Source organism: Ceratotherium simum, chromosome 13 (genome assembly GCF_057802395.1).
Source record: "Ceratotherium simum simum isolate JZ-2026a chromosome 13, ASM5780239v1, whole genome shotgun sequence".
NCBI classification, from domain to species: domain Eukaryota; kingdom Metazoa; phylum Chordata; class Mammalia; order Perissodactyla; family Rhinocerotidae; genus Ceratotherium; species Ceratotherium simum.
In genome coordinates, this window is record NC_141912.1 from 30,479,220 (window position 1) to 30,494,262 (window position 15,043).

The window sequence follows — 15,043 nt, forward strand, 5'->3', positions numbered from 1 at the left end:
GTGAATTAGCTCTTCTTTCACACTCCTATCCTCACAATATAACTACTTTACAATTTTGATTAGCTCAGGGTGCAGTGTCTGCATTATTATGACCACGTAAACGTTGGTCACAACTGAGCATTTAGTAAACTATGATTACTTTTCCTTTCTTGAATCAACTTTTTATTTTCCCTGGAGTTAATAGGTATCTTGTTCCTTCATCTGCTTAGTTTCTGTTTTACTCACTGCTAAATCATTCCCAATTCTCCCCAGGATCAAACCTTCATGCATATATTTGAGCACATCTGATATTCTAGCAACTTCATCTTTGCGAAGAGACCTGTCCCACAGCCTCAGTCCTGCCAGGTGAACTGGTTCCCTGCACACCTGGGGCAGGGCTGACATCCCAGATCTCCTTCACCTCATCCTGGGAGCCCTTTGCCCCTCTCTTGTTCTGGCTCCCCTGTTGTCTGGATCCCATTTTTTCCTCTTTTTTGGATTTCTCCATCATTTTTCCCCACTTTGGCCTGTAGTATCCTGAGGAAAGGAACATAGAAAGTAAAACATTGAAACCCTAAACACTTGAAATGTCTTTAGGCTGCCCCAGCTATTATGTCTTGACTTGATATAGAACTCTGTGTTGGAATATTTTCTGCTTTAGAATTTGGAAGGCAATGCTGCAAGGTCTTCTTGCTTCCAGGCCTGTGTTTGTTGCCTCTTGAGGTTTTCAAGGTCTCTTCTTCTCCACCCCCTTTCTGAAATTTCATTTTGATTGTCATAGCGTGGGTCTATTTTCATCTATCGTAGTAAGAACCTGGTTAGGCCATTCAAAATGTAAATTTTTGTTTGCAAACTCTGAGAAATTTTCTTAAAATTTTTTTTTATCATTTCCTACTCTCTATTATTTGTGAAACTGGTATGACTAATGTGTTGGAATCTTTTGATTGATAGACTAATATTCTTGTAGGTCTTCTCACCTGTTTGTCATGACTTTTCCATCGGTACTATTCAGTGGGAGTATGACTTTAATCTTCCAGTTCATGTACCGAATTATACATTTGTATTATGGTGTTCTTTTTTTTTTTTGGTGAGGAAGATTTGCCCTGAGCTAACATCCATTGCCAATCTTCCTCTTTTTGCTTGAGGAAGATTTGCCCTGAGCTAACATCTGTGCCAATCTTCCTCTATTTTGTGCATGGGTCGCTGCCACAGCATGGCTGCCAAGTGGTGTAGGTCCAAGCCAGGGAACTGAACCCAGGCTGCTCAAGCAGAGGGCGCCAAACTTAACCACTAGGCCACGGGGCCAGCCCCATGGTATTCTTAATTTCCAAGAGCTCTTTCTTGCTCTGTGATTGTATATGATTTATATAATTCTGTTTTTGTTTCATATGCCATACATCTTTTACATCTATTAGATATTGATAATAGTGGTAGGGGACCTGTTAGGTCCCCACGTTATCTGCTTTCCTGGTATCATGAACTTTTTCCTCACAGCACTTGGCTCAGTAGTGATTTCATTCATCTTTGTCATTTCTGCTAAATGTGCATCTCCCTCAGGACAATGCCAGCTCCATATCACCAGGGTCTTATTCTTGCTCTTCACTGTATCTCCAGAGTCTAGCTGATCCTGATCCACTGGAGGCCTCAAAATATACGCTGGATGATGGACTTTAGTGTGGTTTGGGCAGTTAAATCAGACTGCCCCTTGACTGTCCTCCTCAGCTCTGAGCCTAGCCGCCTCCGATCAAAGAATATTCTGGAACACTGCAGCAATTCACTTGCATGGAGTGCAGAGTCATATCCACCACCTGAGGGGCAGGGAATCAATGGAAGATGAGTCCACGAAGCTCTGAGAGAAAATTCCTGGGTTCAACCTCGGCTCCACCACCTCCTAAACCTCTCAGTCTCCCTTTCCCTGTTCATACAAAAGATCACATGTTGGGTGCCTCAGGGTTTTGCTTTGAGGATTAAATCTGACCCTCTATGTGTATCATATGGTATTAATCCCTGAGACATACTAAGTGTTCCTCTATTCATAGTTACCATCATTATTGTGATTATGGCATTTATATAGGTTCCATTCTTTGTTTTTATAAACCATAATTCAAGAAACATCCTTGAATATATACTTTTGAGAATATGTGTCATTATCTTCTTAGGATAAATTTCTAAATGAGAAATTTCTGTGTCAAAATATAAACACATTGAAATTATAGAGACATTTTTCAAAAGTGCCCTTTAGAGACTTTCTACCAGTTTTCAATCCCATCAATCTTTATGACAATACATTTTCCCTACCCTCTGATAAATACTCTCATCACTTTTCTTCTTTGCCAAGCTGATGGATTTTAATTTTTATTCCCATTTCTATTCCACATTTTCATTTTTGTTTACATTAATTTATTACTAATATATATTTTTTGACATTCTCATTTCTTCTTTTCCAAATTGTTTCCTAATATTCTTTAATTATTTTTTGATTCAGTTGTAGTTATTTTAAAATATTGAATTTAGAAAGAAGAAAAAGCAGCCCCAACACCGGGAACAGGTCTGACACTTACAGCTAGGCCTCAGTGTTGTCAGAAGCTGGCCTGGTGCTCACCACCTGTCATGTTATTCTTTTGTTGGATGTAAGTCACCTCCCTGAACATCCATATCAGACAAGGACACTCTGAGACCATGACAAAGTGAGACAAAACAAGACCACTGCATCATTTTATTTAAGCACAGACAAAAACAAGGCACTGTGCAACTCACAAAATACCAAACATCTCCCTGTGCTGGCTCATATGAGCGGCTGCTGCTTCTTTCCAGTTACAGCTTCACCCTTGCTCTAGTCGGCCCTGTCTCCAGAGAGGAATTATTGACATGCCGAATCACAGCATTGCCCCCACTTCCTGACAACACCCAATCTAGAGTGAACTCCTGCCTCCACAGACCGCCCCCCCGAAATCACCCAACCAAAGCCCAAATCCTATACATGTTCTAATACCTTCACACTGAGATGCACAGTCATCCCCGATGGTGTGTTTTCTCCCTTGCAGCAAGTAATAAATCCAACTTGTTTGCCCACAGGTGTGCTCCTGGTGGTCTTTGGCTGAAGGACATTGAGGTGGGTTATTACCCGTTGTCTGTCAAAATTTGTTATGTGTCTTTGAGTTTGATGATGTGCATGTGTTTGTGTCTTTGTGAGTGTGTGGTTGACACAGATAAGTTTTATGTTTTTCTTTATGGTTTTTCATCTTTGGGTCATGCTTAGAGAATTCTTCATTCCACAACTGTAAAAATTTCAGGTATAGTTTCATCTAGGAGAGGAGTCCAAGGGTGAAGGGAAACAAAGAGAACTGTTTGAATTTTGGGGGAAAGTATGAGGAGGAGCAATAGGTAAAGATTCTGAGGAGCTGGAATTCTAAGCTGGAACATCTTCGCTCTATAATTTTACAAGTATGTGCAGGGCCTGCAAGGGATCTGATACATGCTGTGTTGAATAAATGCTTTCTCCTGGGCTAAGTCAAGACTTATGTCCCTGCTAATGTTTACCAGGTTAATGAAAACAAAACACCAAGAGTCCTAATGTGATATACACCAGGATTAGGTGATGGGCATTTTTGAACACTTATGATGTTAAAGTGATAAATCACATTTTGGCTAATGTCTGTACACTCTAGTTGTTAAAATACATATTAATTACACTTCTTGGGCATGCTGTATTTTAAGGACATGCCTAAGACCCACATGGACAAATCCATGACGCCCATATGAAGATAATTTTAATATACATCAGCCTATGAATCATACAGTATCTTTTGTGGGGGAGAAGACCGAAAACTAAGAACATTCTAGATACGCACTGTCCAATATGGTAGCTACTAGCCATTTATGGTTATTTAAATTTAAAGTAAATAAAATTAAAAATTCAACTGCTCAGCACAGTAGCCACATTTCAAGTGCTCAACAGCCACATGTAGCTACTGGCTTCCATATTGGACAGTGCAGATATAGAACAATTCCTTCATCACAGGATGTTCTGTTGGACAGTACTGCTCTTCATACTTTGTGGGCCTCAAATCAGACGCATTAGGGCCCATGTAAAATGAAAGAACCATATTATTTCTCCTAGAGATACATCAGATTTCTGTCTGAGATATGAATACATATTCAGCTGGTGTATAACAAAACCAAAATAGGTTATCAGTGGGTCTAGTGCCTTCAGGCACAAACTGTTCCCAGTTCCAAAGGGAAACACCTGTCCCTCCACCTCCCTTCCCAAACTGAGGACACTCTCTGGCATCAAATTTCCAGGGGATGAGTTCACTTCTAGAGGAGAGCAGGGGAAATGCTCTAAGCTAAGTTTTGGGAGGCAAGGAGTCCAAACTCAGGGAGAGGGATTCTGGGAAATGAAGAGGCGGCAAAGGTGGGGACTAGTTGAGAGACTCTCCCTAGTTTATTCAGAACAGAAGTTCTCAAAGTGTGGTCTGTGGGACCCTTGAAGTCACTGAGACCCTTTCATGGGATCCATGAGGTCAAAACTATTTTTATAATATTACTAGACATCATTTGCCTTTTCACTATGTTGACATTTTGCACTGAAGTGACACTTAGGAGGACTGGAGGCTATGGTACCAAACTACAATAGTAGTTATCTTCGCCACCACTTACTTGCAAAAAAAAAAACAAAAACACTTTCACTTTAAAATGTCCTGAAGCATTAAAAACTATTATCTTTACCAAATTATTACTCTTAAGTCCACATTTTAAGAATATCTTATATGATGACGTGGGAAGTAGAGATAAAGCTTCTGCTACATTCCCAGGTACTATGTCCCAAGGAAAATAATTTGTGTAAGCTGAGATAGCCTCTTTTTTTTTTTTTCCCTGAGGAAGATTCACCCTGAGCTAATATCTGTGCCAGTCTTTCTCTATCTAGTGTATGGATCACTGCCACAACATAGCCAACAAGTGCTGGAGGTCTGCACCTTGGAATCGGGCCCTGACCGCTGAAGTAGGGTGTGCTGAACTTAACCACTAGGCCACAGGGCCGGCCCCTGAGCTAGCCTCTTATTTATGGAATCCCATTTTTACTTAAAAGAATGAATGACAGAGGCTGTGATTAGATTTGGTTAATTGTCATACACTTTCTCAAAATGAACGTGAGCTTCTCCCTTCAAGAAAATCCACCGAGGGTTGACAACTGACAGTACTTATTGCCTTGATAAAATGGAAGCTCTCAAGAGAAAACCAGAATTTTGGAAAACTTGTGTCCCACTAGGTAAGCCTGACAGCTGCCCAGCACTAACAAACTTTCCTGTTGGGATCTGTGGTAACATTAACAAAGGCGATATTTTGATAATTGTAGTTGAACTCATCGACAAGGGAAGATCTATACAACTAGTGAAACAATGTATTACTTTAAAAAATCACACATTAGTACAAGAGCCATTCTATATGCAAAATAGACCTGTGGGTTTTAATGTAACGGAATAGGAAATACTCAATGATATTGTTTCAGGTTTCACTTTGCAAATGACCACTGAGAAACTAGCACTTGTGTAGTTTTAGTATCAAAGTTGAATATCCACAATTATCTGGAAAGGTTATTAAAAATACCACTCCTACATATTTGTGTGAGGCTGTATTTTTTCCAACCAAAATAAGACATTAAATGCAGAACATATATGAAAATCCAGTGATCTTCTAATGAGACAGACAAGAAAGAGAGTTGCAAAAATGTCAAAAGATCCACTCTTCTTACTACCTTGTTTATTTGGGGAAGGAGTTATTTTTCATAAAAACATTATTTCTGTTAACTTGCAATGGGTTATGAATATTATTCTAAATAAATTAACAAAAATATTTAAAAACTTTTATTCCTAGTATGGTAAATATTGATAGATAAAACCAACATAAACAAAATTACCTTGGAGTCCTCACGAATTTGTAAGACTGTATAGATATCCTGAAGCCACAGTGTTTGAGAATCGCTGACTCAGCCTCTGCTCCAGGCCCCAGCGAGAGAGTGTGACAAAGAGCTCTCGGGGCAGGAGGAGAGGGATCAGGGCAAAGTCCCCGGACGCGGCTTCAGGGTCTCAGCCCGAGGGCGGTGTCCGGGGCGGGGAAGCTCAGTGTTGGGGTGTCCCCATCTCCCCGAGTTTCACTTCTCCCTCTCACAACCTGTGTCAGGTCCTCCCGCCTGGAGACTCATGACGCGGCCCCAGTTCTCACTCCCATTGCGTGTCCGGTTTCTAGAGACGCCAATCAGCGTCTCCGCGGTTCCCGGTTATAAAGTCTCCACCACCGTCCGGAACTCAGATTCTCCCCAGACCGCGAGGAGGAGGGTGACGATGCCTCCAACCTTCCTCCTGCTGCTCTCGGGGGCCCTGACCCTGACCGAGACCTGGGCGGGTGAGCGCGGGGTCGGGAGGGAAATGGCCTCCAAGGGGGCGGGGCAAGGGGACCGCGCGGAGGGGGCGCAGGACCCCCGGGGAAGGCGCGTCTCTGCGGACACCCGCCCAGACCCCCCACCTCATCCCTCCCTGTCCTGACCCCCACCTTCTCCCGCCCCCTCCTGTCACCCACTTGGGTCTCCCGCCGCCCCTTTTCCGTCTCACGACCCCCTCGCCCCCTCCTCCCTCCCGGCGCCATCACCCTCGGACCCGGGACCCGCGCCGGGAGGAGGGTCGGGCCGGGTCTCAGCCCCTCCCCGCCCCCAGGCTCCCACTCCCTGAGGTATTTCAGCACCGCCGTGTCCCGGCCCGGCCGCGGGGAGCCCCGCTTCATCGCCGTCGGCTACGTGGACGACACGCAGTTTGTGCGGTTCGACAGCGACGCCGCGAGTCCGAGGGCGGAGCCGCGGGCGCCGTGGGTGGAGCAGGAGGGGGCGCAGTACTGGGAGCGGGAGACGCGGATCTTCAACGGCAACGCACAGACTTTCCGAGTGAGCCTGAACAAACTGCGCGGCTACTACAACCAGAGCGAGGCCGGTGAGCGACGCGGGCCCGGGTCCAGGTCACGACCCCCACCCCCACGGACGGGCCGGGGTCTCCCCGAGTCTCCGGGTCCGAGATTCACCCCGAGGCTGCGGGACCCGCCCGGCCCCCCGACCCGGGAAGAGCCGGCGGGGACTTTTCCGCGGTTTCGTTTTCAGTTTGGGTTTATTCGCTGCGGGTCGGGGCGGGGGCGGGGCCGAGTGGGCGGGGCTGACCGCGGGGCGGGGTCAGGGTCTCACACCCTCCAGTGGATGTCTGGCTGCGACGTGGGCTTGGCCGGGCGCTTCCTCCGCGGGTACAGTCAGGACGCCTACGACGGCGCCGATTACATCTCCCTGAACGAGGACCTGCGCTCCTGGACCGCGGCGGACACGGCGGCTCAGATCACCCGGCGCAAGTGGGAGGCGGCCGGTGAGGCGGAGAGCAAGAGGAACTACCTGGAGGGCACGTGTGTGAAGTGGCTCCTCAGATACCTGGAGAACGGGAAGGAGACGCTGCAGCGCGCAGGTACGAGGGGCCGCGGGGCCTCGCGGTCTCCACTCGGGCTGGGCTGACATCCCACAGAGAGGGGAGGAAAATGGGATCAGTGTCAGAATCCCGCCCCTCGGGAGAGGGAGGAATCCACCGAGGCTTCCATATTCTGTACGAATGACTCGCGGAGAGGCCCGCCCTTCTCTAAACGACAGTTAAGGAATCCAGTTTCTTCAGGAATAGAAGGGAAGACCATCCCTGAAATCGCTCATCACTGGTTCTCTTTGATTCTCACAGCCATCTTGTGGCTGCCATCTTTCTGTCTCAAGGCCTTGTTCTCAGCCTGAGAACATCTTTGCAGGTCCAAATCCAGTTTTTCTGAGTCATTCATCCTCCACCAAGGTCAGGACCATTAGTCTGTGTTCTTCTCCTTTGAGACCTGGAGCCTCCTACCCTGGGGTCTCACACTGATTCTAGAACTTTTCAAGGAATTGGAGAGTATATCCCAGATCCCCAAGTCCGAGCTGGTGTCTGTGTTTTGTGCCTCCTTTTTCCAAACCAATCATCCTATCCATTCTCAGGATGGTCACATGAGTGCTGTTTTAGTGGCCCATGGAGGTAACTGAAAGTGTGAATTTTCGATTCTTCCTTCTCAGAAGCCCCAAAAAGACACGTGACCCATCACCCCGTCTCTGACCGTGAGGTCACCCTGAGGTGCTGGGCCCTGGGCTTCTACCCTGCGGAGATCGCCCTGACCTGGCAGCGTGATGGGGAGGACCTGACCCAGGACACAGAGCTTGTGGACACCAGGCCTGCAGGGGACGGGACCTTCCAGAAGTGGGCAGCTGTGGTGGTGCCTTCTGGAGAGGAGCAGAGATACACGTGCCATGTGCAGCACGAGGGGCTGTCTGAGCCGGTCACCCTGAGATGGGGTAAGGAGGGAGATGTGGGCTCAGAGTCTCTTCTCAGGGAAATCAGGAGCCCTTCTGGGGAACTTCAGCAGGGTTCAGGGCTGAGGCCTGAGGTCAGAGCCCTTCACTTTCTCTTGCCTTCCCAGAGCCACCTTCTCAGTCCATCATCCCTATTGTGGGCATCATTGCTGGCCTGGTTGTCTTTGTGGTCACTGTAGCTGTGGTGGCTGGAGCTGTGATGTGGAGGAAGAAGTGCTCAGGTAGGAAAGGGGTAGGGCCTGAGTTTTTTTTGTCCCACTGGGGGGTTTCAAGCCCCGGGTAGAAGTTTGCCTTGCCTTATTAATAGGAAGTACCATTCATACACATGTACCTGCCACTGGGGAGTTGATTGCTAACACTCTTTTGTAAAGCACTTGTGAAAACAAAAGACAGATTTTTTCACCATGATACTTCTGGTGCTGGGGACCTGATTCCTGCAACTGGAGATCAGAGGAAGGTCCCTAGTGATGACAGAGCTCCAGGAGGGCAATTAGTCCTGTCCCCACACATGCCCCTTCTTCACGTTTCCTGAGGCTGCCCTGGGTCTTCAGTCGTCGTTTTGGAAACTTCTTTGTGGTTCAGGACTAGGGGGTTCCTCTAGGATCTCATGACGGAGGCTTCTCCCTGTTTTCTTCCCACAGGTGAAAAAAGAGGGGGCTACACTCAGGCTGCAGGTAAGTTTGAGTCGGGTTGATCTCTGAGACCATTGGGATAGTGTAGACGGAGCCCATGGGGGAGCTCACCCACCCCACAGTTCCTCCTTTAGTCTCATCTCCTGTGGACCCTGACCATGTCCTGTTCTGTTCTACCCCAGGAAGTGACAGTGCGCAGGGCTCTGATGTGTCTCTCACAGATCCTAAAGGTGAGACCCTGGAGGCCTGAAGTGGGGGAGGAGCTGGGTCAGAGGGCACACAACTAGGTTATGGAAATTCTTTGAGTGGGGACCTGTTGAGCATGTAGTAGGCTGCTGACAATGTCAACACTTATGTGACTGACCTGAATTTGTTTATGATTATTTTCTCTCACAGTGTGAGACAGCTGCCTTGTGGGGAACTGAGTGATGCAAGATTTGTTCACGCTCCCACTTTGTGACTTTGAGATCCCCTGACTTCTCTTTTTACAACTGGCATCTGAATGTGTCTGCGTTCCTATTAGCATAATGTGAGGAGGAGGGGAGATTGGCCCACCGCCTGCCCACCATGACCCCTCTGCACAATGACCTGTGTTCTTCCCCTAATTGACTTTCCTGTTCCAGCAGAGGCCAGGCTGGGCCATCTCCATCCTTGTCTTAACTTTATGTTGAGCTGAGTAGTAATGATATGCTTCCTTATTGAAAATAAGAATCTAGGTATGAATTTCTTTTTTCTAATTCTTGTCGTAAGGCATTGATATGTTAATTAAAGGAGAAATTTCCTGAGGTTTGAGAGAGGAAACAAATGGAAGCACTGAGAACCTTCTAGAATTTGTGTGTTGACTGTGCTGAGTCTGGTGCAGGTGGGGACAGGAGAGACTGAGGAGCTGAGTGTGGACAGGGCCTGTGCCCAGTCGCTGCTCCATGCATCATGGGCTTTGACGTGCTCCCTCCTCAGCTGGGTCATCTCTCTGCTCGTTTGTTCTGGTCCCCTCAGTAGAACCTTGTCCCACCAGGATCTGTCATCACAGCAACTCAGATGTCTATCACCTGGGCACTGTCATGTCTTCAGGACCGTGGACAGTGAGGGCTTCCTTTGGCCGGGTCACTCTAGGCTCAGGCCTAGGTCCAGACCTCAGCCCCTACCATTTCTGTGTTTATATTTTGTTCCTTCGGGTTTTTTTTTTTGGATTATTCCTGTTCTTTTTCATGATTAGCATGGTTTCATTCTCCTCTGGGTGTCCCCCGTCTCTGACAGCAGCAGGAGTCGTTTGGCATGTCATTGTCCCCACAAGGCCCACAGTGGCCCCTGCACACAGGAGACTCTGGTATGCAAAGTTGAATTTTCGGACTCATCCAGCTGTTTCCCTCCTTCTAGGGCTGTTTCCTGGATTGTTCTTTCCACCTTTTCTCCCTTCTTAAAGAGCCAGATTCTAGAATTAGCAGAGAGGAGGGATGTGATAGTTTCTAATCTTAGATAAATTCCTATTGGATATCTATCTTCTCTGCAGCCTGCCCCCTCTCTCTGCCCTCAGCTCTAGTCATCCTAGTGCTGGCTCAGATCCAAACCCTTGGATTTACAAAGTTGAGTCTCCTTTAGATTCACAATTGGTTGGAAAATAGGACCCATAAGCCTAGGACTGTGCTTTCTGAATACAATTGTGTGTGTAGTGTGCAGGAGGGTGGCTGTGGGAGGGAGGGGAGAGCAGCACTTGTAAGAAAAGTACAGGTGGTATTGACGTCAGCGTGAGTGGACATTGTGCTGTAGCTGCCACAAAACAGCATGTGACTTGAGGTTACATGAATAAAGATACTGTCTCTAGAATAGGGAGGTGCTCTACACTGATCATTCATTCAACTGATAATTGTTGTTTGCCAGATATATGACAAAATAATTTTGCATCTAGGAAACCTCAGTGAACTAAAAACAGGCAAAAATTGCCAGCCTTGTGGAGCATGTGTTCCTGTGGTGAGGGGCAGACTGTATGCTATAAGCATAGTAAATAAGAGAAATGTTTATGTTAAAAGTTTAAGTGCTTTGAGGAAGGTAACCCGGACTATAAGAGTGTGGGGACAGGGAAGATGGCTGTTTTCCTAGGGTGGTCAGTGTGAGCCTCAGTGGGACGGTGACCTTGAGTAAAGACTTGAAGGACATGAAGGAATTATCCAGGAGGATGTCTTGGGGGAAGTTTTTTCAGGCAGGGGAACCTCCAGTGCAAATGCACTAGGGCAGGAGTGTCTGTGTGTTCAACGAAGAGCAAGGAGACCTGTGTGGCTGGAGCGGAGAGTAATTGAGATGAGGTCTGAATTACACCCAGGTCGTGTAGGCCTAGAGGATATTGGAAGGTATTGACTTTTCTCTGAGAAAGATGTGAAGTTACAAGATGATTTTGAACAGAAGAGTGACCTAGTGTGACTTCTCTTGAGAAGCATCCATCTGGTGCTGTGCAGAATCAAGAGGTGAAGGCGGCCAATCAGTAGAGAAAACAAGGAAACTAGTGCCATGTTCCAGGCTGGAGATGGTGGTTGCTTTGTCTGGGGTGTGAGCAGGGAAAAGAATATGAAGTGATCGGATTCTGGATACATTCTGAAGATGGGCTTTACAGCATTTCCTAATGAATTAAGTCTGGGTTATAAGAAAGGATCGCGGAGGACACTCCAAATTTCAGACTGTGTAAGTAGAAATATGGAATACTTTCAGTGGAAATGGAGAGGACGATAGAAGAAACACATTGGAAAGAAGCAGCACCGTAGACATCTAATTAGGAAAGTCGAAAAAGAGATATCTATTAGATGCAAGTGAGGTTAGTTTTAGCAGTTGGATATGGAAGCCTGGAGTTAGAAGACATGTCTGGGGTAGAGAAATAGATTTGTTAGGTGACACCATATAAATGATATTTAAAGCCTTAAGAACTGATGAGGTCACAAAGGGAATGATGGCTATAGAAGACAGGAATAAGGACTGAACCCTGGAACCCCAGTGCTAAGGGATCTGATCAGACCATCCACCCAGGGAAGACTGCACAGTTCTCACATCGCGTCTGGAAGGCACGGAGACCAGGGAGTAGCAAACTTTCTTGTGCACAGGTTTCTGTTGGATATCTCACTAAGATCTAGACAGTCTGGAGTAGAGGGCGAGATTCTGCATTTATAAGCAGTTTGGTGCTGATGCTGGTGGTCTTCAGAGCACACATTTCGTAGCATGAACATAGACCAGGATTTTCATATGCCTGTGCATGAGCCTCAGAGGTCGGGCTTGTTAAATAAGTGATTCTTGGGCTTGGTGCCCAATATTCTGAGATGGTGGGTCTGGGGAGAGGTTTGTGTATTTTGAAACAAGCCCACAAGCAATCCTCGTGCTCAGCCAGATTGGGAACCATTGATGGCTATCATCAGAGAGCATTCAGGGTAGGGAGGGGTCTTAAATCCATATTTAAATGTTTTCTCCTGGGAAGAAAGAGGCAAATCACATGCCAGGAGATACATGTTGTTTTCTGTACCATGGATGATAGCCAGGTGGAAGATTTTGGAAATGGTTATCAGCTCAGCAAAGGAAAATATCTAAGCTTCTAAGAATTATTATTATTATTATTATTATTATTTTTGCTGAGGAAGCTCAGCCCTGAGCTAACATCTGTGCCAATCTTCCTCTACTTTTTATATGTGTGTCATTGCCACAGAGTGGCTGACGAGTGGTGTAGGCCCATGACCCAGATCCAAACCCACAAAACTGAGCCTCCAAAGTGGAACGTGGAACTTCACCACTGCGCCATGGGGCCAGCACCCTAAGAATTCTTAAATGTTCTCACCACAAAAACAGAAATGGCAATTATATGACGTGATGAAGGTGTTAGCTAACTGTGTGATGTTAATCATTTTGCAATATATAAGCATGTCAAATCAACAGGTTGTACACCTCTGACGTACAAAATATTATATGTCAATTATATCTCAATGAAATTGGAAAAAAATCTCTGCATCCTTGCTCTCTGAAACTATTCCCTACATGGATTTCTCACTCACTTCTTGGTGAGAGCAACAGATTCCAAATTGTTCTAATTCAAACATAAATGAATATTGAAAGACAAAGAGAAAGTATTGGGGCCTTGGGTACCACGTAGGAATCACTGCCACTGCTGCTAGACACAAATGCCATTGCTCATATCACTAACTCTCCTGATACTGGACACTGGACCCTGTGACTGCTATCTGTGCTGTTCCTGGCAACTGGATGACACTACTGCCACACACACCACCTTTGCCAAATGCATTCTGCACAGTCCCCACCATTCTGTCACCACGTCCTGAGTCAGAGTCCAGCATGTGGTCACCTGACTGATGGAGCCTCATGCTGTGTCCAACTGCAAGAATCTTTGGGAAAGTGGGTTTCCCTCTTTTAAGGATGGTGCTCTTGGGGCTAGCCCCGTGGCTTAGCAGTTAAGTGTGCGCACTCCGCTACTGGCAGCCCGGGTTCAGATCCCAGGCATGCACCGACGCACCGCTTCTCTGGCCATGCTGAGGTGGCGTCCCACATACAGCAACTAGAAGGATGTGCAGCTATGACATGCAACTATCTACTGGGGCTATGGGGAAAAAAAGGAGGAGAATTGGCAATAGATGTTAGCTCAGAGCCCGTCTTCCTCAGCAAAAAGAGGAGGATTGGCATGGATGTTAGCTCAGGGCTGATCTTCCTCACACACAACATACATAAATAAATAAATAAAAAAGGATGGTGTTCTCTGCCTCCTACCAAGACTCTTCAAGTGTGGAATTCTCCTAAATTGGGAAGAGGGTACAGGTTCTAGGGTGGAGGTTGGGCATGAGAGATGGAAAAAAGAATGACAAATGTCCATTTTTGGAGCAGTGATCTGAGACCAGAACTTGATCTGGTACAGTGCAGGGTCTCAGGTTTGGTTGGATAAATGAGTGACTAATAAATGATGACTTTCAACTTAATCTGTTGATAACCTGCTATGGGGACCAGCTTTTTTCTACTCTAGGTTATACTCACAAATAACTGGAGTGTCATTGTGGGATGATGAAGTGATTACTCAAAATGTCTTTTCCCTGCCTTTGTCTCTTGCTAGGATTAAAAAACCAAGATCTATAAGATTTCAGAGGATCCATATATATACACTGACATTTTATGTTAACTTTTGTATTTCTTTGTATATGTACATATTTCTTAAGAGAGTATCCGTAACATTTATCAGTATTTATGTGACCCCAACAAAAGTCTAAAAACCATCCTAGTTTAGACATCATGCTACTCAGTCTCTGGTCCATGAACAGCTAATAATCAAACTGTTTTAGCATATCCAGTGACATGACATAAATGCTCATCTTTTCCTTGACCATTAGTAGTTTGGGACATGATAAGGTAGAGGTTTACTTGCTTATGCTCACTTTCAATTTCTGTATCTCTCTCTCTCTCTCTTTTTTTTTCTTGGTGAGGAAGATTGGCCCTGAGCTAACATCTGTTGCCAGTCTTCCTCTTTTTGCTGAGGAAGATTGGCCCTGAGCCAACATCTGTGCCCATCCTTCTCCACTTTGTACATGGGATGCCGCCATAGCATGGTTTGATGAGCGGCACGCCGGTCCATGCCTGGGATCTGAACCTGTGAACCCCGGGCTGCTGAAGCAGAGCACGCAAACCCAACCACTACACCACCAGGTCAGCCCCATTTCTGTATATGTCTTATTGTGGGCTCATAACAAACTCCTCACAGGCCAGCGCTGGCTCACAGACCACACTAAGTAGCATTGGTTTAGACTGACTTGTATTCTAGAACCTACCCTGGTGCTGGATAAGTAGTAGGAATGAAAAAAATAGTTAATGGGGATTCCATTTCCAGTAATATGGTAAGCTAGGTTTTAAGGCTGCCTCCTCCATTAAAAGCAACTAAAAATAATTGATAAAATATAAAAAACATATGAAAGTATAGCAAAACAATCAAGAGAATAATCCTTTAGACCAATATATAAATGTGGGCAAATAATCCAGAGAGAAATTGTTTTTATCCTTA

At 46.0% G+C, this 15,043-nt stretch overlaps 1 protein-coding gene and 1 long non-coding RNA gene across 7 annotated transcripts in view; one reads left to right on the forward strand and one right to left on the reverse strand.

Moving 5' to 3' along the window:
- Nucleotides 1-2,779: 2,779 nt before the first annotated feature.
- LOC147915636 (uncharacterized) lies at nt 2,780-6,063 on the reverse strand. The gene is made up of 3 exons (XR_015554063.1): nt 5,897-6,063; nt 2,972-3,076; nt 2,780-2,826 (listed from the first exon to the last, which is right to left on the reverse strand). It is a non-coding gene; the product is annotated as an uncharacterized LOC147915636 (long non-coding RNA).
- Nucleotides 6,064-6,164: 101 nt separating this feature from the next.
- LOC101398910 (class I histocompatibility antigen, Gogo-B*0103 alpha chain-like) overlaps nt 6,165-15,043 on the forward strand; it is a 334,177-nt gene continuing 325,298 nt past the window's right edge. For 2 of the 6 annotated variants that reach the window (XM_087438244.1, XM_087438243.1), the window contains exons 1-7: nt 6,165-6,381; nt 6,690-6,959; nt 7,197-7,472; nt 8,093-8,368; nt 8,494-8,607; nt 9,028-9,060; nt 9,201-9,248. In XM_087438244.1, coding sequence (XP_087294370.1) covers nt 6,180-6,381; nt 6,690-6,959; nt 7,197-7,472; nt 8,093-8,368; nt 8,494-8,607; nt 9,028-9,060; nt 9,201-9,248 — 1,219 coding nt within the window. In that variant the 5' untranslated portion in view covers nt 6,165-6,179. Of the gene's footprint in view, nt 6,382-6,689; nt 6,960-7,196; nt 7,473-8,092; nt 8,369-8,493; nt 8,608-9,027; nt 9,061-9,200; nt 9,249-9,414; nt 9,829-15,043 lie in introns of those variants that run through there. The other 4 variants (XM_087438242.1, XM_087438245.1, XM_087438246.1 and 1 more) reach the window with 4 other exon arrangements.